Here is a 24722-nt window from a genome sequence, read left to right as displayed (position 1 = left end):
ACACTGTGCCCGAAGAAGATCCTACGATGACGGACAGACAACTGAGCCAATGGCGGAAGACTACAGACTACAACCAGCTGAACCAATCCGGAGATCCGATCTTCCTAGGGTCAACCTACTTTCTGTGACGTATATAAGGGCTGTGCTGACTGTTTACGCGCTCTCTGCCTGCTGTTCCAACACGAACTAACGGAAGAGCCGTATTTACGTGTACCAGATATTCTCCCTCTGAAATAAACTGTCGCTTGTCGTACAATTTTAACACCTGGTCTGAATCGATCCTTAACCGGCTCACCCTTCTAATATCCTTTTATCAACAAAACATGGTAGCAGAGGATGGTTGAATAACGGTCCGGTCGAAGTGAGTTGATTGGGTGTGAGAAGGAGAGTGACGGGAAGGACGGTTCCAAAAAGAGACGGGTGAAAGAAATTCGGGGGAGGACAATAATTCTGCTCAACTCGGGAAACTGATCTAAAAGGTGCACCATAAACAAGGTAAGCAAAACCTGTTAAATCAAACTTTGCATATTGTCGTATAGTCTGTCTAAATTCTGATCAGTATTTCCGAGTAAGTATGAATTCTTGTGTAAATTTATAATTTGCTGACGAGTCAAAGAACAGTAGAGTGAACATATGTGGTACGAACCGGCGACGGCCGGGTGATTAAATCATTGATGAGATATCAGCGAGGGGATAGATTGTGTAATTTTGTCCCGTGACCCGGTCAGCGCAGTCTGATAGCTTTCAATGATGAGGGATCACTTTTGAGGCCTGTAGTTCCGAAAGGGGTCGGACATGTGTACAATTTTGATAAGGGATCAGCACGATAGAGATTAGGGATAGATGTCAGTAAGGGAATAGCAAATTGCTATTCATTAAACCTGGCGCCGAGGTTGTCCAGCGGCTCGGTCGAAGTCCAGTCTGATAAGGGGTCCATAGGGATAGATATCGGTAAGGGAATAGCAAATTGCTATTCATTAAACCTGGCGCCGAGGTTGTCCAGCGGCTCGGTCGAAGTCCAGTCTGATAAGGGGTCCATAGGGATAGATATCAGTAAGGGAATAGCAAATTGCTATTCATTAAACCTGGCGCCGAGGTTGTCCCGCTGCTCGGTCGAAGTCCAGTCTGATAGAGGTCCAATGATAAAGATAAGCTGATAGGGGTCAGAGAGATGACGTGTATTTGTAACGGTTTATATTAAAATGTAATGTGGTTGTAATCGTCTCCATTAAGATTGTTGATGGTTTGAGAGACAGAGAGAGAGAGAGAGAGAACTCAAGAAGGGTTGTTGAATAAATCTGAAAATTCTGTGTTGTATGTAAACTTCCATGTTGTGTGTATCTATAACTTCTGTGTAAAATGTATAATATGTAAACTTCCATGTTGTGTGTATCTATAACTTCTGTGTAAAATGTATAATCAGGAACAAAATGACTGATGTATAATTGAAATAAGATCTGAATATAATATTTAATATTGCGACTATATAGTCGAATAGATCCCTTGGTTGCGCGCTCCACTTAAAGCTATACCAACCCAATCGTTTTTCTCGAACTGAATATACAAGGAAAAGCTCTGAGATAAGGCAGAGTGTGAGCAATAGTGTCTCCTCGAATACATCGTTGTTATTAACTAACGACGGACTAAGTATATTCTAATTATATTCAAGTAGTCTGGTAAAATTCCGATTGAATTAAATTGAATCACGATTAAAAATTCACAATGGCGACCCCCAATACTCCAAAGCTGAAGTTTAATGAGTTCCTAGAAAAAAAAATGGAATATAGATCAGGGGGAAAGGGACAGTGGAAGGATATAAAGAAAGTCTGGGAGGGAGTAAAGTTAAGATGGACGCAAGCAGGTTACCTAGGAGGGGGACTGCCAACCGGGGTCCAGTTGAAAACAATTGAATGTGGGTTAAGAGAGAAAGAGGCAGAAAAGAACAAAATTCACGTATTTAAGAAAGAAGGGTCAGATACGAAGGGAGCGAGATTAATGAGAATCCTAATTAAGGGAAAACTTTGGGCGTTTAAATTAGTGCTATTTTCTGTTGTTCAGATGCCGGAGTAACAAATACAGATAACTGTAAATTGGGTCTATTTGCGGAGAATCTCCATAAGCATTGGTGGTTCAGTGGTAGAATTCTCGCCTGCCACGTGGGAGGCCGGGGTTCGGTTCCCAGCTGAGGTGTAAAGAATAGTTATATATGTCTGAGTCTTTGGTTGTAATTGAACTGGTTGTTTTGCAGAGAAAGTTATAGTCACTAGTATTGGTATAAGATATAAACTGAACGTTTTAAATAGTTTGTTTGGTTCAAATTGAAAGACTAATTCATTCAACTTAATATAAGAACGGAGATTTTGATGCAAGGCGATGTCTGTTCACTAAATGATTTGTTGGGAATAATACATTGGGAAAAGAGTCGTAATTAAAATGCTAATTCAAAGACGAGACAGTAATTTAAATCAAATTAATTCTGAATAATAACGGGGAACAATTACGATAGATTTGTGTCCATCGAAATGTTTTTATAAGATTAGCGAATTGAGAGATGTTGATTGATGTTGTAAACTCTAAATCAGGATTCAACAGATGTGATAAATTAGGTTTGGTTTATCGAACCCGAAATACTGTTGTTGCAGAAGGCCAACCATTATTTACAATGAGTTGAAAATCGTTGCGAAATGAGTAAGATTGAGCGCTTGTTGATGACATCACTAGCGAGGTTTCCGTCGCCACGGAAATGATGTCTTGACTGGGGGTGACAGAGAAAATGGTTAGTGTCCTTTAAAAGGAGTATGTAAATCGTCAGGAAAGATGCTAAAAACTAGCAGCTGATTCGCTGGGTGGGTATCATTGATTTGTGGCGTTTATTTGGACTGTAATTGGGCCGTGAGAGAGAGGGATTGGATGTCTGAGTCATAAAACATCGTGATGGTGGATTCTGATGGTTGTTGATTCTTGGTTTGATCGTTTGAATAGCACCAGTGAATTTGAGCACTGTTTCCATTATGTGGAACGGTGTCAGGGTATTACTGGTGAAAAGCAACCTCTATGGTAAAACATTGTACATGTTTCGGTAAACTAGCGAGGTTGAATTTGGTTATTTGAACATTTCCCTTGATACGTAGACATACGTAACAGGGGCAAGTTGTTTTTCCTTGAGGAACACGCAGATGGTGTTTTGTTATATTGAGATGTAAATGTGAGTTGAAGGAGCCAAGGAAAATACGTTATTTTTATTAAATATCAGGGATTATAATATTGGGGAGAATGAGGCCATAAACGACCAAATTGGAAAGGCCTGGAAGTTTTGATTAATCATTAAGGTTTGCAAATATATACACATAAAACATTTGTTAGGACTATTTGTTTTGGTGCAAAGGTATTTTAAAGAGACACGCTCAAATATGGAACTTTATGAGTTTTTATTTTATGAGTTTTAAATTACACAAGTGAATTTGGATTTTAAGGATAAAGGGTTCTTTAATATGTCTAGTGTAGTATAGAACTTGACTATAAATGGGTGGGTTGACTCATGGACCTTATCATGACTGTCTTCTAAGGTCTGATCAGCCTTGGGGGAGAGTCATTGGTATAATGAATGTGGTCATATTGAGTACTAGTTTTAAGGTAAATTCATTATAAAGGAGTTTAGGTTAGGAGGTTAGGATAGGATATATATTAAGCCAATAGGGCAGGGAATTACATAGAAAAATAAATTTCAGTTCTTAGGGGTGATAAATCACTGTAGACAAGGAATTCTGCACTCTGCAACATATATTAAATTCATGTTATTGTCAGATAGAATACTGAGAGTCCTTGAAGGAAGGATTTTGATATGATAAGCATTTGTTTTGATTTTTTTTTTTGACCATTGGGGGTTTTAAAAAAAATATATAGTATTAAATTTAACAGGTATATAGGACATCTGTGATGATTTAGGATTATTGTTAGGTTGATTAAGGAAATGTAAGGACTTTAGAGATTGACACTCATAGACATGATTTTGGATAAAGTCAAACAGTTAGAAGCTTAGTGGTATTTGAGAAATATGAGAGAAAAGGTTTAAATTGGTAAATATATATTTAAGAAAATATATAAGTAGCGCAGATAGTTCTTAAGTAGATAAGAAACTTGACAGGGAATTGGTACTGGATTGACGCCCAAGGGAGAATTGGACATGTGGAAAACTAAAAGGGCTCCTTCATGATGTCAGACATAAAGATAATATACTAATCTTACCTAAGTCATTATTTAGAGTAGGTAAGGTTGATACCTGGGCAGAGTCAGGTATCAAAAGGGGGATGGGTAAATTGTGGTCTAGGATAGGATGGGGCTTATTGGATAGGAAAAAAAAAAAAAAAAAAAATGTAAGCTAACAATTGGGCATAGAAGTTAAAGATATAATCAGATAAAACATATGAGAAATTGTTTGTTAACCAAGCCTGTATGTCCAGGATTGTATGCATTACAGGTGAACTACAGGTGAAGTCACTCAATCCAGTCCCAGAGGCTTGGGGACCATAGAAGACCCCTGGTGACAGCTAGCTGAAAGAGCTACCCAGATTCATATCGCACGGCGGAAGGGTAAGACATTTTTTCACTGTCGGACAATAAACAGAGTTCGGGAGAAGAACTGGAATTAACAGAATTCCGCGGGGGCCAACTCTCGAATGAAGTAACCCTACCTGTCCTATCACCCCTGTTTTTGTTCATAGAAGTGAAGATGTGTCTGGCTCTGGCTAAGTGATGTGTATTTTGTTCCAAAATAAGCATACGAATCCCTAGATCTGGGTAGACAAGAAGTTAGAGTAGAGATTACATGGTAACCGACTTCGGACAGTTCTAGGATTGGAGAAGAGGATATCCGTATAGCATGGAGGATCCCACAAGGGTGGATAGGTTTTCCATGATATGGGGAAACCTGGGAGCAATGTTGAACTTTGTAAAGGTGATGAAATCCTACTAACCATCAAAACTATTAAGCTCTCTGATGCAGGCACTCACACCCTCGGACTACAAAGGACGAGGACAGACATGATGGGTGTGTTTTCTATCAGGGTACTGCCAAGACCAGAGGTAACCGGACACACTCCTCTACCACCACTGTGTTAAAAATACCATTCAGGTAATTAATGTTAGAGTCTATTCGGCTATTGATCAATTAGAAACTGAGACTGGTTTTGATAGTAGGGACAATTTGTGGCTGTCTTATATGAGGTACACAGCTAAAACCCTGAGAGGAAAGGACTGTATTATTTGAAGTTATGCTAGACCTGTTCTGGCTACACCCATTTGCTGTAGGAGAAGGAGAGGGGTGGTTGTGTATTTTGAGAAGTTTTTACCAGGTTAAGCCCAATTCAACCCTCTGTTCCTCTTTGAGCCTTGTGTTTCCTGCAGTACCTCCTCATCGGGCCTCTTGGGGTGTTGAGGCATATGGGGGCAATTACGAGTGCATCACGGGTACAGGTAATGGCATTGATTATGGGAGATTGCCTGAAGCTGATTGCAGGAGTAACATAACCATTAATTCCACTTGGCCAGTTACAGGCCTAAACCAAACTAGTGGTCTGGCTGATGTATGGTGGATGAGTGAAGCCAAAGAGGGCTGAGACCCATTCTTAGAGGAGAATGGCAAGGTACGTGTGGTCTGACCAGTTTGATAATTCCACTGACCATTGTTGATGTTGTTGCTGAACAGCTGCTGAGTTCTGTAACCAGGGGACCTGAAAACATTCCATCCCATGGGAGACAAATGTTGTAGTGCTCCATGGACAGAGGATGTAGTTGACATACACACTAACCTGTTGGGAGTGCCAGTGGGGATTCCTCATGAGTTTCAGGCCTTGGGTAGGAATGATGGACTCTGGCACTTACTACCTACTATGGGTCCAGCCATGGTGGATGCTGGACAGACTGCATGGATTAATTATATCTACTATGACCAACAGCGTTTTGTGAATTACTCCCGTGATGCACTCACTAGTATGTCTGAACAGCTTGAGGCCACATTTGGGGTTTCCAGACAGAATAGACTTGCCTTGAATATGCTTCTTGCCAGTCAGGGGACGTCTGCAAGATGTTCGGTAAACAATGTTGCACGTATATTCCTAATACCAGTCCAGATGATAGTTTTTAAACTTCACAATCTAAGGCGGGGTTGATGCACTATCTGCTAAGATGAGGTCCACGGGGTTGGAGGAGTCTGTTCTCTTGGCCTGGTTTGGTAAGTGCACTGGTAGGATGGTTACTGGATTTCTGACCCTAATTCTTGTATTATTTGTTATTGATGTGATGTGCTGCTTGCATCATACCGTGTTTTAAGTCTGTTACAGATGTGGTGAGGGCTTCAGGCATATGCCTTTGCTTGATGCTCCAGTTGGCGATGCCGATACGGAAGCATGCTTTCAGGGGAGGATGGGACTGACTGATGATGACACATGGTTTGGAGTCCCTGGGTGGCAAGGAGCCCACTTGGTACAGGATAGAAGTAGCTGAGAGGACCAGATGGTTTCTAATAATTCTTTACTCTGTTTTCCATGACCAAAGTTTTATCCTACATCTTACATGTCAATAACAATAAAGTTTTATCCTGTTTTTGATAAGTGACACCCTTGGGGGGAACAAAGGCATACAACAAAGGCATATATAACTTGTTATTAGTAATAAACTTTTATTATTTTCATGAAATGCTATGACTGCTGGAATAAAGGATAATTGAGTGACACCCTAGCAGGAGTAAAAAGGGGGATCCAGTTGCTTTTATTGATTAAGCTTCTCCATTGTATGTCGTGTCCCATCTGGGATGGGAAGAGGGGGAAATTATTTTTCTTTGTGGGCCATTTCCGGATAGACATACCTAGTTTAGGATATTTTTCCTTTTTGGATTATGTCTTCGTTTTTGCTTGGAGTAATGTATCTGGACTATATCACATCTCTTAGGAGATGTGAAGAGAGGGTATCAGAAACTTTTCCTGCTGGAAAAGCTGGCTAATGTGGACAATAATTTTACTTTTATTTTGAGCTGTTCTCCGCTCTGTTAAATGAGGGTTGTAAGCCAACTTAGTACATAGTGGGATTGAATGGAGAACATGATGGGAATACATATATATCTATTTCTGTTTAGTACCGTGCCTTATTTCATAGTCCCTTAGGGAGAAGTTTTTTGTTTGTTTTTGTTTTTTTGTGTTGTGTCTGGATCTAGTTAGGTGGTGTCACGTCTCTGAGGAGACGTGAAGAGAGGGATTTGTAAGGAATTGCTATTTCGTATGCAGGTGACTAAACTTACTGCTAATTACATGGCTACAACTCACAGTAAAGCCTGTGGGGTCCCCTACAGGATAGCTCCCACATTACACACATAATCTCCCTTTTTTAACCGAACACTGTGCCCGAAGAAGATCCTACGATGACGGACAGACAACTGAGCCAATGGCGGAAGACTACAGACTACAACCAGCTGAACCAATCCGGAGATCCGATCTTCCTAGGGTCAACCTACTTTCTGTGACGTATATAAGGGCTGTGCTGACTGTTTACGCGCTCTCTGCCTGCTGTTCCAACACGAACTAACGGAAGAGCCGTATTTACGTGTACCAGATATTCTCCCTCTGAAATAAACTGTCGCTTGTCGTACAATTTTAACACCTGGTCTGAATCGATCCTTAACCGGCTCACCCTTCTAATATCCTTTTATCAACAGTAGCAGAGAGCATTGTGGGACTTGGAGTCTTCTTACTGTATTTCTCATCTTTGCATCTCTGCAGGATCTCAAGGCTCCTCTGGTGCACAGGGTGGTGGAGGAAGCTGAAGCTGTCCACGCTCTTGACAACACACGGTACAGCAGCATCATTCACTAAGAGAGAGAGAGAGAGAGAGAGAGAGAGAGAGCGAGAGAGAGAGAGAGAGAGAGAAACAGAGAGAGAAGGAGAGAGAGAGAGAAGGAGAGAGAGTGAGAGAGAGAGTAGGAGAGAGAGAGAGAGAGATAGAGAGAGAGAGAGAGAAAGAGAGAGAAAGAGCGAGAGAGAGCGAGAGAGAACGAAAAAGAGAGCAAGAGAGAGGAATAATTAACGTGTTAAGTTGGTGAAAAGTTTGACAATGTCATGTAACTGAAGGAGATGAAGGCTAATGTGGAAGCTCAACATGTAATAATAGGAAATGAAGCCTAATGTGGAAGCTCACCATGTAATAATAGAAGATGAAGCCTAATGTGTATGTTCAAGAGTGTGTGTGTGTATTTCAGTGAGTTTATACGTGTACATGTCTGTGTGTATAGCTATTTTACCTTTATTTAACTAGGAACAGTGTGTTAACTGCCTGTTGAGGGGTAGAACGACAGATTTGTACCTTGTCAGCTCAGGGATTCGAACTTGCAACCTTTCGGTTACTAGTCCAACGATACGGGACTAGCTCTAACCACTAGGCTACCATGCCACCCCATGTACTGTATATGGCTACACCAGCAGTCTATGGTCTCACCAGTCTTCTTGTCGGCGTGTCTCTTCCCAGCCTCCCTGAAGGCTACCATGGCTCTGAAATAGGTTCTGAGGACGGCCCAGCGGAAGGTGGCCACCGGGTCGATGCCCATCAGGCCACAGATGAAGGCATTCTTACTGCTCTTCAACAGGGCCACGATGTCCGGACGCATGTGATCAGTGTTCTTCTCCCTGAAGTCCTGTAGGGGCAGAATATAGTGATGAGATCATTCCACTGGATCTACTATACATGTGGTCAGTGTTCTTCTCCCTGAAGTCCTGTAGGGGCAGAATATAGTGATGAGATCTAATCCACTGGATCTACTATACATGTGATCAGTGTTCTTCTCCCTGAAGTCCTGTAGGGGCAGAATATAGTGATGAGATCATTCCACTGGATCTACTATACATGTGATCAGTGTTCTTCTCCCTGAAGTCCTGTAGGGGCAGAATATAGTGATGAGATCATTCCACTGGATCTACTATACATGTGATCAGTGTTCTTCTCCCTGAAGTCCTGTAGGGGCAGAATATAGTGATGAGATCATTCCACTGGATCTACTATACATGTGATCAGTGTTCTTCTCCCTGAAGTCCTGTAGGGGCAGAATATAGTGATGAGATCTAATCCACTGGATCTACTATACATGTGGTCAGTGTTCTTCTCCCTGAAGTCCTGTAGGGGCAGAATATAGTGATGAGATCTAATCCACTGGATCTACTATACATGTGGTCCGTGTTCTTCTCCCTGAAGTCCTGTAGGGGCAGAATATAGTGATGAGATCATTCCACTGGATCTACTATACATGTGATCAGTGTTCTTCTCCCTGAAGTCCTGTAGGGGCAGAATATAGTGATGAGATCATTCCACTGGATCTACTATACATGTGATCAGTGTTCTTCTCCCTGAAGTCCTGTAGGGGCAGAATATAGTGATGAGATCATTCCACTGGATCTACTATACATGTGGTCAGTGTTCTTCTCCCTGAAGTCCTGTAGGGGCAGAATATAGTGATGAGATCATTCCACTGGATCTACTATACATGTGGTCAGTGTTCTTCTCCCTGAAGTCCTGTAGGGGCATAATATAGTGATGAGATCATTCCACTGGATCTACTATACATGTGATCAGTGTTCTTCTCCCTGAAGTCCTGTAGGGACAGAATATAGTGATGAGATCATTCCACTGGATCTACTATACATGTGGTCCGTGTTCTTCTCCCTGAAGTCCTGTAGGGGCAGAATATAGTGATGAGATCTAATCCACTGGTTCTACTATACATGTGATCAGTGTTCTTCTCCCTGAAGTCCTGTAGGGGCAGAATATAGTGATGAGATCATTCCACTGGATCTACTATACATGTGATCAGTGTTCTTCTCCCTGAAGTCCTGTAGGGGCAGAATATAGTGATGAGATCATTCCACTGGATCTACTATACATGTGATCAGTGTTCTTCTCCCTGAAGTCCTGTAGGGGCAGAATATAGTGATGAGATCATTCCACTGGATCTACTATACATGTGATCAGTGTTCTTCTCCCTGAAGTCCTGTAGGGGCAGAATATAGTGATGAGATCATTCCACTGGATCTACTATACATGTGGTCAGTGTTCTTCTCCCTGAAGTCCTGTAGGGGCAGAATATAGTGATGAGATCTAATCCACTGGATCTACAGTCCAGGCAGCCCGTTTCTGTTTCAGAATGTTTGATGCTTAACTTACAGTGCATTCGGAAAGTATTCAGACCCCTTGACTTTTTCCAATATTTTGTTATGCTACAGCCTTATTCTAAAATTGATTACATTGTTATTTTCCCTCATCAATGTACACACAACACCCCATAACGACAGTACTTACTCAGTACGTTGTTGAAGCACCTTTGGCAGCAATTACAGCCTCAAGTCTTCTTGCGTATCACGCTACAAGCTTGTCACTCAAAGACTCAATCATGGACACTGACAGTTGTGGCTGCTTTGTGTGATGTATTGTTGTCTCTACCTTCTTGCCCTTTGTGCTGGTGTCTGCGCCCAATAATGTTTGTACCATGTTTTGTGCTGCTACCACATTGTGCTGCTTCTGTGTTGTGTTGCTACCATGTTGTTGTCATGTTGCGTTGCTACCATGTTGTGTTGTCATGTGTTGCTGCCTTGCTATGTTGTTGTCTTAGGTCTCTCTTTATGTAGTGTTGTGGTGTCTCGCTTGTCGTGATGTGTTTTGTCTCTCTCTCTCTCTCAGGACCTGAGCACTCGGCTTGCTGTCCCCAGTCCACCTGGCCGTGCTGCTGCTTCAGTGTCAACTGTTCTGCCTGTGGTTATGGAACCCTGACCTGTTCACCGGACGTGCTACCTGTCCCAGACCTGCTGTTTTCAACTTTCTAGAGACAGCAAGAGTGGTAAAGATACTCTCAATGATCGGCTATGAAAACCCAACTGACATTTACTCCTGAGGTGCTGACTTGTTGCACCCTTGACAACTACTGTGATTATTATTATTTGAACATTTGAACATCTTGGCCATGTTCTGTTATAATCTCCACCCGGCACAGCCAGAAGAGGACTGGCCACCCCTCATAGCCTGGTTCCTCTCTAGGTTTCTTCCCAGGTTTTGGCCTTTCTAGGGAGTTTTTCCTAGCCACCGTGCTGCTACACCTGCATCGCTTGCTGTTTGGGGTTTAAGGCTGGGTTTCAGTACAGCACTTTGAGATATTAGCTGATGTAAGAAGGGCTAAATAAATTGATTTGATTTAACCATTAATGGATAAACCTTGCCAGTAGTGTCCGTCAGTAATATCACAACTCTGACATAAGGTTGACACACAGAGCTGTTGTGAACAAATGATTGGCGGATGGGTTGTGACACACTGAATCTACAGGGACACGTGGTCACGTCAGCAGTCCTTACCTTGATGCCGTACTTGACTTTGCCGGCGTAGTGGCAGATAATGAAGGCGGGCTCCATGACGGCGGGGAACTCGATGTAGCTGTTCCCCTCATGCTGCCGTTTGAACTTGTCCAGCAGGGTCTGGTTCGAGGCCTGGGGGAAACTAAAGGGACAGAGAAGAGGGTGGGGACTAGGGTTAGGACTGTAGGATGGGAGACTAGGGTATCTACTGGTTCCAAATGGTTCCAGATCACAACACTCACTAAAACAAGCTCAGTTAAAGTGACACAACTCACTAAAACAAGCTCCCTTAAAGTAACACAACTCACTAAAACAAGCTCCCTTAAAATAACACTACTCACTAAAACAAGCTCCCTTAAAGTAACACTACTCACTAAAACAAGCTCACTTGAAGTAACACTAGTCACTAAAACAAGCTCCCTTAAAGCAACATCACTCACTATAACAAGCTCCCTTAAAGCAACACCACTTACAAGCTCCCTTAAAGCAACACTACTCACTTAAACAAGCTCCCTTAAAGATGCCCTATGCAGAATTCGCACCACCATTTCCTGGTTCTCCTTGGGGGTCAAAGAATTAGTCTCACTGTCCCGTTATAAATGGACTAACCGGTAGTAGGGCCCCTGGAAACAAACACTATCCTTGAGAGTATCTGAAAGAGGCTACAAGCTAACTATGAATGATGAAATCTTCAAGAGGGTTCTGGGGTGCTACATAATCATTAGCATTACATTCTTCTGTGCGATGGAATAAATCACGCAAGAGGGACTTTAAGAGGGAAAAATGATCCCTCTGACCTTGTGGCTCTGGGAAAGCGGTCCATACACTCTTCCATCCACTTGTTACTACATCCAGATGAGTGTTCAGGGCTAAGTGGCTAGCAGCCCTAAGTGGATAGGTTAGACATTTACATTTACATTTAAGTCATTTAGCAGACGCTCTTATCCAGAGCGACTTACAAATTGGTGCATTCACCTTATGACCTCCAGTGGAACAGTAGTGCATCTAAATCTTTTCAGGGGGAGGGGGGGTGAGAGGGATTACTTTATCCTATCCTAGGTATTCCTTAAAGAGGTGGGGTTTCAGGTGTCTCCGGAAGGTGGTGATTGACTCCGCTGTCCTGGCGTCGTGAGGGAGTTTGTTCCACCATTGGGGGGCCAGAGCAGCGAACAGTTTTGACTGGGCTGAGCGGGAACTGTACTTCCTCAGTGGTAGGGAGGCGAGCAGGCCAGAGGTGGATGAACGCAGTGCCCTTGTTTGGGTGTAGGGCCTGATCAGAGCCTGGAGGTACTGAGGTGCCGTTCCCCTCACAGCTCCGTAGGCAAGCACCATGGTCTTGTAGCGGATGCGAGCTTCAACTGGAAGCCAGTGGAGGGAGCGGAGGAGCGGGGTGACGTGAGAGAACTTGGGAAGGTTGAACACCAGACGGGCTGCGGCGTTCTGGATGAGTTGTAGGGGTTTAATGGCACAGGCAGGAGCCCAGCCAACAGCGAGTTGCAGTAATCCAGACGGGAGATGACAAGTGCCTGGATTAGGACCTGCGCCGCTTCCTGTGTGAGGCAGGGTCGTACTCTGCGGATGTTGTAGAGCATGAACCTACAGGAACGGGCCACCGCCTTGATGTTAGTTGAGAACGACAGGGTGTTGTCCAGGATCACGCCAAGGTTCTTAGCGCTCTGGGAGGAGGACACAATGGAGTTGTCAACCGTGATGGCGAGATCATGGAACGGGCAGTCCTTCCCGGGAGGAAGAGCAGCTCCGTCTTGCCGAGGTTCAGCTTGAGGTGGTGATCCGTCATCCACACGGATATGTCTGCCAGACATGCAGAGATGCGATTCGCCACCTGGTCATCAGAAGGGGGAAAGGAGAAGATTAATTGTGTGTCGTCTGCATAGCAATGATAGGAGAGACCATGTGAGGTTATGACAGAGCCAAGTGACTTGGTGTATAGCGAGAATAGGAGAGGGCCTAGAACAGAGCCCTGGGGGACACCAGTGGTGAGAGCACGTGGTGTGGAGACGGATTCTCGCCACGCCACCTGGTAGGAGCGACCTGTCAGGTAGGACGCAATCCAAGCGTGGGCCGCGCCGGAGATGCCCAACTCGGAGAGGGTGGAGAGGAGGATCTGATGGTTCACAGTATCGAAGGCAGCCGATAGGTCTAGAAGGATGAGAGCAGAGGAGAGAGAGTTAGCTTTAGCAGTGCGGAGCGCCTCCGTGATACAGAGAAGAGCAGTCTCAGTTGAATGACTAGTCTTGAAACCTGACTGATTTGGATCAAGAAGGTCATTCTGAGAGAGATAGCGGGAGAGCTGGCCAAGGACGGCACGTTCAAGAGTTTTGGAGAGAAAAGAAAGAAGGGATACTGGTCTGTAGTTGTTGACATCGGAGGGATCGAGTGTAGGTTTTTTCAGAAGGGGTGCAACTCTCGCTCTCTTGAAGACGGAAGGGACGTAGCCAGCGGTCAGGGATGAGTTGATGAGCGAGGTGAGGTAAGGGAGGAGGTCTCCGGAAATGGTCTGGAGAAGAGAGGAGGGGATAGGGTCAAGCGGGCAGGTTGTAGGGCGGCCGGCCGTCACAAGACGCGAGATTTCATCTGGAGAGAGAGGGGAGAAAGAGGTCAGAGCACAGGGTAGGGCAGTGTGAGCAGAACCAGCGGTGTCGTTTGACTTAGCAAACGAGGATCGGATGTCGTCGACCTTCTTTTCAAAATGGTTGACGAAGTCATCTGCAGAGAGGGAGGAGGGGGAGGGGAGGAGGATTCAGGAGGGAGGAGAAGGTTGCAAAGAGCTTCCTAGGGTTAGAGGCAGATGCTTGGAATTTAGAGTGGTAGAAAGTGGCTTTAGCAGCAGAGAAGAGGAAAATGTAGAGAGGAGGGAGTGAAAGGATGTCAGGTCCGCAGGGAGGCGAGTTTTCCTCCATTTCCGCTCGGCTGCCCGGAGCCCTGTTCTGTGAGCTCGCAATGAGTCGTCGAGCCACGGAGCGGGAGGGAGGACCGAGCCGGCCTGGAGGATAGGGGACATAGAGAGTCAAAGGATGCAGAAAGGGAGGAGAGGAGGGTTGAGGAGGCAGAATCAGGAGATAGGTTGGAGAAGGTTTGAGCAGAGGGAAGAGATGATAGGATGGAAGAGGAGAGAGAGTAGCGGGGGAGAGAGAGCGAAGGTTGGGACGGCGCGATACCATCCGAGTAGAGCAGTGTGGGAAGTGTTGGATGAGAGCGAGAGGGAAAAGGATACAAGGTAGTGGTCGGAGACTTGGAGGGAGTTGCAACGAGGTTAGTGGAAGAACAGCATCTAGTAAAGATGAGGTCGAGCGTATTTCCTGCCTTGTGAGTAGGGGGGAAGGTGAGAGGGTGAGGTCAAGAGGAGAGGAGTGGAAAGAAGGAGGCAGAGAGGAATGAGTCAAAGGTAGGCGTGGGGAGGTTAAAGTCGCCCAGAACTGTGAGAGGTGAGCCGTCCTCAGGAAAGGAGCTTATCAAGGCATCAAGCTCATTGATGAACTCTCCGAGGAACCTGGAGGGCGATAAATGATAAGGATGTTAAGCTTGAAAGGGCTGGTAACTGTGACAGCATGGAATTCAAAGGAGGCGATAGACAGATGGGTAAGGGGAGAAAGAGAGAATGACCACTTGGGAGAGATGAGGATCCCGGTGCCACCACCCCGCTGACCAGAAGCTCTCGGGGTGTGCGAGAACACGTGGGCAGACGAAGAGAGAGCAGTAGGAGTAGCAGTGTTGTCTGTGGTGATCCATGTTTCCGTCAGTGCCAAGAAGTCGAGGGACTGGAGGGAGACATAGGCGGAGATGAACTCTGCCTTGTTGGCCGCAGATCGGCAGTTCCAGAGGCTACCGGAGACCTGGAACTCCACGTGGGTCGTGCGCGCTGGGACCACCAGATTAGGGTGGCCGCGGCCACGCGGTGTGGAGCGTTTGTATGGTCTGTGCAGAGAGGAGAGAACAGGGATAGACAGACACATAGTTGACAGGCTACACAAGAGGCTACGCTAATGCAAAGGAGATTGGAATGACAAGTGGACTACACGTCACGAGTGTTCAGAGAGTTAAGCTTACGTAGCAAGAATCTTATTGACTAAAATGATTAAAATGATACAGTACTGCTGAAGTAGGCTAGCTGGCAGAGGCTGCGTTGTTGACTAAGTAGGCTAGTTGGCATTGGCTGCGTTGTTGACACTACACTAATCAAGTCGTTCCGTTGAGTGTAATAGTTTCTACTGTGCTGCTATTCGGGGCTAGCTGGCTAGCTAGCAGTGTTTGATTACGTTACGTTGCGTTAAAAGAACGACAATAGCTGGCTAACTAACCTAGGAAATCGCTCTAGACTACACAATTATCTTTGATACAAAGACGGCTATGTAGCTAGCTATGTAGCTAGCTACGATCAAACAAATCAAGCCGTTGTACTGTAATGAAATGAAATGAAAAATGTGATACTACCTGTGGAGCGAAGCGAAATGCGACCGGATTGTTGAGTGCAGAAGTTCTGTTCGGTAGACGTTGGCTAGCTGTTGGCTAGCTAGCAGAGTCTCCTGCGGACCGAGTGCAGATGCGACCGCTCGCTCCAACCCGGAAGTGCTATATAGGTTAGGTTAGCTAGCTCACGCGGCTAATATGGTCATGGCGGTCCTGTGTTTTTGTATGCGAGGGTGGGTTTAATTTATGAGGGATTGAAATGGGATTGTGCAGTGGCCTATGTGAGAGGCTTTATATAGGGCGTACGTGTGCCCCAGAAAGGCAAATATATGAGATAGCGTGTTTTTATGTGCTTAAGTTAGCCTGGCTAATGTTGTAATCAATCAAGTATTTCGCTAGTAATGAAGAGTGTTGTTAGCCTATATTCCTCATCTTGTCTGTGCTCTGCTCATGTGGGATGATTCTAAGGTCATTGGCAATGAGTGTTGGTCCAGCAATGTAACCAACTTGGTTTTACATTGGCTTTGTTCTAAAGAAGTTTGACATATAACCAAAACATAGCCTACCACGTTCTTCTGAGCCCGGTCTAAATCTTCACCCCAAAACTATGTTCTATGGAGCCTGAGGACATTCGAGAACGAGTCCTTTTTTAATTTTTCTTTTTACTGAGGATGGATGTCATGGCTAAGAAAGTACACATCTAAATGTGGCAGGAAACCGCACTGAGGTAGTGCTTTAGGAGCCATGGCTAAGAAAGTACACCTCTAAATGTGGCAGGAAACCGCCCTGAGGTAGTGCTTTAGGAGCCAAGGCTAAGAAAGTACACCTCTAAATGTGGCAGGAAACCACCCTGAGGTAGTGCTTTAGGAGCCATGGCTAAGAAAGTACACCTCTAAATGTGGCAGGAAACCGCCCTGAGGTAGTGCTTTAGGAGCCATGGCTAAGAAAGTACACCTCTAAATGTGGCAGGAAACCGCCCTGAGGTAGTGCTTTAGGAGCCATGGCTAAGAAAGTACACCTCTAAATGTGGCAGGAAACCGCCCTGAGGTAGTGCTTTAGGAGCCATGGCTAAGAAAGTACACCTCTAAATGTGGCAGGAAACCGCCCTGAGGTAGTGCTTTAGGAGCGTCAGCTAAATGACTAAAATGTAAATGTGCAGTAAAAAGGAAGGAGAAAGGCTCCGACGTGACAGCTCACGTACTTGCACTCTTCGTCCAGCAGGTGGAGCAGCGCGGTGGGCTTCTTGCTGATGAGGTTGATGCAGCCTGTGTTGTCGATGTAGTCGATGTTGTGCCAGCTGATGCTCTCGGCCCTGTACTCCTCCTGTAAGGGGGAAACAACAGTGGTGGTGTGTCAGAAACAGTGCCGGCAGTAAAAGTTGTTCACAAGTCATCCAATACATCACATTTCCCCTTTGAGTATCAATACAGTTTATGTTATTCAATTTAAGTGAATGTCAGGTCAAAAGTTGACAGTCTGGTGAATGCATCAGAGAGATACCATGAACAGTAAATTTATCACACATGTTATGGGACACACTGATAGCGTTAAGAAAGCATAAGGCGCATTGAAACATTCCAAAACTCAAATCCCATCACTGAAAAAAAACCAAAGACTCTGCAACAAAGGTCACCAGTGTGTCCAGATGTCAACAGTTTCCTCACAAAGGTCACCAGTGTGTCCAGATGTCGACAGTTTCCTCACAAAGGTCACCAGTGTGTCCACGTGCCAACAGTTTCCTCACAAAGGTCACCAGTGTGTCCACGTGCCAACAGTTTCCTCACAAAGGTCACCAGTGTGTCCACGTGCCAACAGTTTCCTCACAAAGGTCACCAGTGTGTCCACGTGCCAACAGTTTCCTCACAAGGATGTGAACAGGATCAGAAGTGTTGGGGGATATAAACAGGATCAGTACAGGATCAGTAGTGTTGGGGGATATAAACAGGATCAGTAGTGTTGGGGAATATAAACAGGATCAGTAGTGTTGGGGGATATAAACAGGATCAGTAGTGTTGGGGAATATAAACAGGATCAGTAGTGTTGGGGGATATAAACAGGATCAGTACAGGGTCAGTAGTGTTGGGGGATATAAACAGGATCAGTAGTGTTGGGGGATATAAACAGGATCAGTAGTGTTGGGGGATATAAACAGGATCAGTACAGGGTCAGTAGTGTTGGGGGATATAAACAGGATCAGTAGTGTTGGGGGATATAAACAGGATCAGTAATGTTGGGGGATATAAACAGGATCAGTAGTGTTGGGGGATATAAACAGGATCAGTACAGGGTCAGTAGTGTTGGGGGATATAAACAGGATCAGTAGTGTTGGGGGATATAAACAGGATCAGTACAGGATCAGTAGTGTTGGGGATATAAACAGGATCAGTCATGTTGGGGGATATAAACAGGATCAGTAATGTTGGGGGATATAAACAGGATCAGTAGTGTTGGGGGATATAAACAGGATCAGTAGTGTTGGGGGATATAAACAGGATCAGTAGTGTTGGGGGATATAAACAGGATCAGTAGTGTTGGGGATATAAACAGGATCAGTAGTGTTGGGGGATATAAACAGGATCAGTACAGGATCAGTAGTGTTGGGGATATAAACAGGATCAGTAGTGTTGGGGATATAAACAGGATCAGTAGTGTTGGGGAATATAAACAGGATCAGTAGTGTTGGGGGATATAAACAGGATCAGTAGTGTTGGGGAATATAAACAGGATCAGTAGTGTTGGGGGATATAAACAGGATCAGTACAGGGTCAGTAGTGTTGGGGGATATAAACAGGATCAGTAGTGTTGGGGGATATAAACAGGATCAGTACAGGATCAGTAGTGTTGGGGATATAAACAGGATCAGTAGTGTTGGGGGATATAAACAGGATCAGTAGTGTTGGGGGATATAAACAGGATCAGTAGTGTTGGGGGATATAAACAGGATCAGTACAGGATCAGTAGTGTTGGGGATATAAACAGGATCAGTAGTGTTGGGAGATATAAACAGGATCAGTAGTGTTGGGGGATATAAACAGGATCAGTAGTGTTGGGAGATATAAACAGGATCAGTAGTGTTGGGGGATATAAACAGGATCAGTAGTGTTGGGGATATAAACAGGATCAGTAGTGTTGGGGGATATAAACAGGATCAGTAATGTTGGGGGATATATACAGGATCAGTAGTGTTGGGGGATATAAACAGGATCAGTACAGGATCAGTAGTGTTGGGGGATATAAACAGGATCAGTAGTGTTGGGGGATATAAACAGGATCAGTAGTGTTGGGGGATATAAACAGGATCAGTAGTGTTGGGGATATAAACAGGATCAGTAGTGTTGGGGGATATAAACAGGATCAGTAGTGTTGGGGGATATAAACAGGATCAGTACAGGGTCAGTAGTGTTGGGGGATATAAACAGGATCAGTAGTGTTGGGGGATATAAACAGGATCAGTACAAGGTCAGTAGTGTTGGGTGATATAAACAGGATCAGTAGTGTTGGGGGATATAAACAGGATCAGTACAGGATCAGTAGTGTTGGGGATATAAACAGGATCAGTACAGGATCAGTAATGTTGGGAGATATAAACAGGATCAGTAGTGTTGGGGGATATAAACAGGATCAGTAGTGTTGGGGGAAATAAACAGGATCAGTAATGTTGGGGGATATAAACAGGATCAGTAGTGTTGGGGAATATAAACAGGATCAGTAGTGTTGGGGGAAATAAACAGGATCAGTAATGTTGGGGGATATAAACAGGATCAGTAGTGTTGGGGAATATAAACAGGATCAGTAATGTTGGGGGATATAAACAGGATCAGTAATGTTGGGGGATATAAACAGGATCAGTAGTGTTGGGGGATATAAACAGGATCAGTAGTGTTGGGGGATATAAACAGGATCAGTAGTGTTGGGGGATATAAACAGGATCAGTACAGGATCAGTAGTGTTGGGAGATATAAACAGGATCAGTAGTGTTGAGGAATATAAACAGGATCAGTAATGTTGGGAGATATAAACAGGATCAGTAGTGTTGGGGAATATAAACAGGATCAGTACAGGATCAATGGTGTTGGGGGATATATACAGGATCAGTAGTGTTGGGGGATATAAACAGGATCAGTACAGGATCAGTAGTGTTGGGAGATATAAACAGGATCAGTAGTGTTGGGGGATATAAACAGGATCAGTAGTGTTGGGGGAAATAAACAGGATCAGTAATGTTGGGGGATATAAACAGGATCAGTAGTGTTGGGGAATATAAACAGGATCAGTAGTGTTGGGGGAAATAAACAGGATCAGTAATGTTGGGGGATATAAACAGGATCAGTAGTGTTGGGGAATATAAACAGGATCAGTAATGTTGGGGGATATAAACAGGATCAGTAATGTTGGGGGATATAAACAGGATCAGTAGTGTTGGGGGATATAAACAGGATCAGTAGTGTTGGGGGATATAAACAGGATCAGTACAGGATCAATGGTGTTGGGGGATATAAACAGGATCAGTAGTGTTGAGGAATATAAACAGGATCAGTAATGTTGGGAGATATAAACAGGATCAGTAGTGTTGGGGAATATAAACAGGATCAGTACAGGATCAATGGTGTTGGGGGATATATACAGGATCAGTAGTGTTGGGGGATATAAACAGGATCAGTACAGGATCAGTAGTGTTGGGAGATATAAACAGGATCAGTAGTGTTGGGGGAAATACAGTGGTTTGCCAAAGTATTTACCCCCCTTGGCATTTTTCCTATTTTGTTGCCTTACAACCTGGAATTAAAATAGATTTTGGGGGGAGGTTGTATCATTTGATTTACACAACATGTCTACCACTTTGAAGATGCAACATATTTTTCATTGTGAAACAAACAAGAAATAAGACAAAAAAACTGAAAACTTGAGCGTGCATAACTATTCACCCCCCAAAGTCAATACTTTGTAGATCCACCTTTCGCAGCAATTACAGCTGCAAGTCTCTCGGTGTATGTTTCTATAAGCTTGGCACATCTAGCCACTAGGATTGTTGCCCATTCTTCAAGGCAAAACTGCTCCAGCTCCTTCAAATTGGATGGGTTCCGCTGGTGTACAGCAATCTTTAAGTCATACCACAGATTCTCAATTGGATTGAGGTCTGGGCTTTGACTAGGCCATTCCAAGACATTTAAATGTTTCCCCTTAAACCACTCAAGTGTTGCTTTAGCAGTATGCTTAGGGTCAAGCAAGCACCAGCTAGCCTTGAGCTATCCTCGAGCAAGGCCCAAATACCAGCTTATTCTAGGGCTACAATACCTCCTTTGCCAATTGGCCTGGACCCTTATCCTACTCTTTCGATGTTCCTCTGGTGAAGTAGAGGTTAACCCAGGCCCTGTAGCCCCCAGATCCACTCCTATTCCCCAGGCGCTATCATTTGTTGAATTCTGTAACCGTAAAAGCCTTGGTTTCATGCATGTTAACATCAGAAGCCTCCTCCCTAAATGTGTTTAATTCACTGCTTTAGCACACTCTGCCAACCCGGATGTCCTAGCAGTGTCTGAATCCTGGCTTAGGAAGGCCACCAAAAACTCTGACATTTCCATCCCCAGCTACAACATTTTCCGCCAAGATAGAACTGCCAAAGGGGGTGGAGTTGCAATCTACTGCAGAGAGAGCCTGCAGAGTTCTGTCATACTATCCAGGTCTGTGCCCAAACAGTTCGAACTTCTACTTTTAAAAATCCACCTTTCCAGAAATAAGTCTTTCACTGTTGCCGCTTGCTATGGACCACCCTCTGCCCCCAGCTGTGCCCTCGACACCATATGTGAATTAATTGCCTCTCATTTATCTTCAGAGTTTGTACTTTTAGGTGACCTAAACTGGGACATGCTTAACACCCCGGCCATCCTGCAATCTAAGCTTGATTCCATCAATCTCACATAAATTATCAATGAACCTACAAGGTACAACCCCAAATCCATAAACACAGGCACCCTCAGATATCATCCTGACCAACCTGCCCTCTAAATACACCTCTGCTGTCTTCAACCAGGATCTCATTGCCTGCATCCATAATGGGTCTGCGGTCGACCACCCCTTATGACTGTCAAACGCTCCCTAAAACACTTCAGCGAGCAGGCCTTTCTATTCAACCTGGCCCGGGTATCCTGGAAGGATATTGACCTCATTCCGTCAGTAGAGGATGCTTGGTTAATCTTTAAAAGTGCTTTCCTCACCATCTTAAATAAGCATGCCCCGTTCAAAAAATGTAGATCTAAGAACTGATACAGCAGCTCATGGTTCACTCCAGACTTGACTGCCCTTGACCAGCACAAAAAAAATCCTGTGGTGTACTGCGTTAGCATCAAATAGCCCCTGCGATATGCAACTTTCCAGGGAAGTTAGGAACCGATATACATAGGCAGTTATGAAAGCAAAGGCTAACTTTTTCAAACAGAAATTTGCATCCTGTAGCACAAACTCCAAAAAGTTCTGGGATACTGTAAAGTCCACGGGGAATAATAGCACCTCCTCCCTGCTGCCCACTGCACTGAGGCTAGGAAACACTGTCAACACCGATAAATCCACAATAATCAAGAATTTCAATAAGCATTCTACTACGGCTGGCCATGCTTTCTACCTGGCTACCCCTACCCCGGTCAACAGCTCTGCACACCCCACAGCAACTTGCCCAAGCCTCCCCCACCCCCCTGCTTCTCCTTCACCCAAATCCAGACAGCGGATGTTCGAAAGAGCTGCAAAATCTGGACTCCTACAAATCAGCTGGGCTAGAAAATCTGGACCCTCTATTTCTAAAATGATCTGCTGCCATTATTGAAACCCTTATTACTAGTCTGTTCAACCTCTCTTTCGTATCGTCTGAGATCCCTAAAGACTGGCAAGCTGCGGCAGTCATCCCCTTCTTCAAAGGGGGTGACACTCTAGACCCAAACTGTTACAGACCTATATCCATCCTGCCCTGCCTCTCTAAAGTCTTGGAAAGCCAAGTTAATAAACAGATCACTGACCATCTAGAATCTCACCGTACCTTCTCCACTATGCAATCTGGTTTCCGAGCCGGTCACGGGTGCAACTCAGCCATCGATAAAAGACACTACTGAAGCATGACCCAGAAGCCCTGTGACTACTGAAGTATGACTCAGAAGCCCTGTGACTACTGAAGTATGACCCAGAAGCCCTGTGACTATTGAAGTATGACCCAGAAGCTCTGTGACTACCCAGAAGCCCTGTGACTACTGAAGTATGACCCAGAAGCCCTGTGACTACTGAAGTATGACCCAGAAGCCCTGTGACCACTGAAGTATGACCCAGAAGCCCTGTGACTACTGAAGTATGACCCAGAAACCCTGTGACTACTGAAGTATGTCTATGTCAGTGCCAGACACATCACACAACAACAAAGGAAAAGGAAGTGGAACTAGCCGGGACACCCAACTCCGCGGCTAGCAGGGCTATTTCATGTGTGCAACTTGACATGCCTATCCTTCCTCCCTAAAAGTAAAAAAGAGCAAATTCCACCCATGAAATTCTACATCCAACTTACATCATTACTATATTGACTCATTATGATGGTGCTTCTGAGTTTATCACGAAAAACTAAAGTTTTCCTTTTTAAATGTTTCAATCAAATCCACATCTAGGACATAAAACGTCTTCACCAGCCACAGGGCTCCGCAATAAAAGCCTAAACCTTCCTGTATTGTTCTCCTGCTCTCTCTCTGGTCTCTCTCGTCTCTCTCTCTCTCGGCTCTCTCTCTCTCTCTCTCTCTCTGCTCTCTCTCTCTGCTCTCTCTCTCTCTCTCTGCACCATGTGCTGTATTGTGTTTGGCAGGCTGCCCGAGTTTTAACGGGCCGGGGTGGTGGTTACAGCTATAGATACAGCATTGTCAGTCATAGAGCAGAGCGACTCCGTAGAGCGACTCCGTCACAGAGCGACTCCGTCATTTCCCCTCGCAAACACTGATGGCCTGATCCCAGATCTATTTATGCTATTGCCTCTTTTTGGACTCATATTGGCAAGACCACACAAACAGATCTGGGATCAGGTTATGACATTCTCAGAAAAAAATAGTGAAGAGCAGAGAGGTCTGTAGGAGTCACGGTATTGGGACTTAAGATGGATCCACATGACTCATAATGGTGATGTCGTACTGAAGTGGTAAGTGGAATAAGGGGGTACCGGTAAAGCTATTGAAATCCTATTTAAAAAATAATGGTCATTTTACACTTCATGAAGTTTACAGACTGAAGTGGACGGGTGATGTATTACGACTAAACTGACATTCTATTTACAAAATGACTCATAAAAAGATAAAACTGAATCCTGTGATTTCAAACATACCAGAGCACAGATGGTTTCTTCACGTTGGTGAGAAGTCTACACATCTCAGAAGGGTGCGTGAATGTGATACACTGTTTGCATATGCGGCCATGGATTTGAGCTCCGATACATCTGGAAATCATTTTCACAGAGATGGAGAAGAAATGAAGGAGCAATTGGCATGTCGTTGTAAACATTGGAGCCCCTGTTGGGAATAGTATTTGGTACAGTCCTATTAGCTTTGGCCACTGTTCAAACATAAAACACTTCCTGCTGATAAGACTAAATGATTAGTTGGAGAGGTGAGACAGCCCTGCTGATAAGACTAACTGATTGGTTGGAGAGGTGAGACAGCCCTGCTGATAAGACTAACTGATTGGTTGGAGAGGTGAGACAGCCCTGCTGATAAGACTAACTGATTGGTTGGAGAGGTGAGACAGCCCTGCTGATAAGACTAACTGATTGGTTGGAGAGGTGAGACAGCCCTGCTGATAAGACTAACTGATTGGTTGGAGAGTTGAGACAGCCCTGCTGATAAGACTAACTGATTGGTTGGAGAGTTGAGACAGCCCTGCTGATAAGACTAACTGATTGGTTG

General features: G+C 44.5%; 1 protein-coding gene across 1 annotated transcript in view; it reads right to left on the bottom strand.

Annotated features, from left to right (window-relative positions):
• Positions 1 to 24722, bottom strand: part of LOC115144693 (unconventional myosin-IXAa-like) — a 259989-nt gene that overhangs the window by 71986 nt on the left and 163281 nt on the right. Inside the window, 4 exon segments of the mRNA XM_065002966.1 lie at positions 7742 to 7858; positions 8482 to 8677; positions 11377 to 11518; positions 17006 to 17127. Coding sequence (XP_064859038.1) covers positions 7742 to 7858; positions 8482 to 8677; positions 11377 to 11518; positions 17006 to 17127 — 577 coding nt within the window.

The sequence above is a fragment of the Oncorhynchus nerka genome, linkage group LG17 (genome assembly GCF_034236695.1).
Source record: "Oncorhynchus nerka isolate Pitt River linkage group LG17, Oner_Uvic_2.0, whole genome shotgun sequence".
In the NCBI taxonomy this organism is placed as follows: domain Eukaryota; kingdom Metazoa; phylum Chordata; class Actinopteri; order Salmoniformes; family Salmonidae; genus Oncorhynchus; species Oncorhynchus nerka.
Note: the sequence above shows the minus strand (reverse complement) of the source record. Positions and strands in the feature narration are given on the sequence as shown.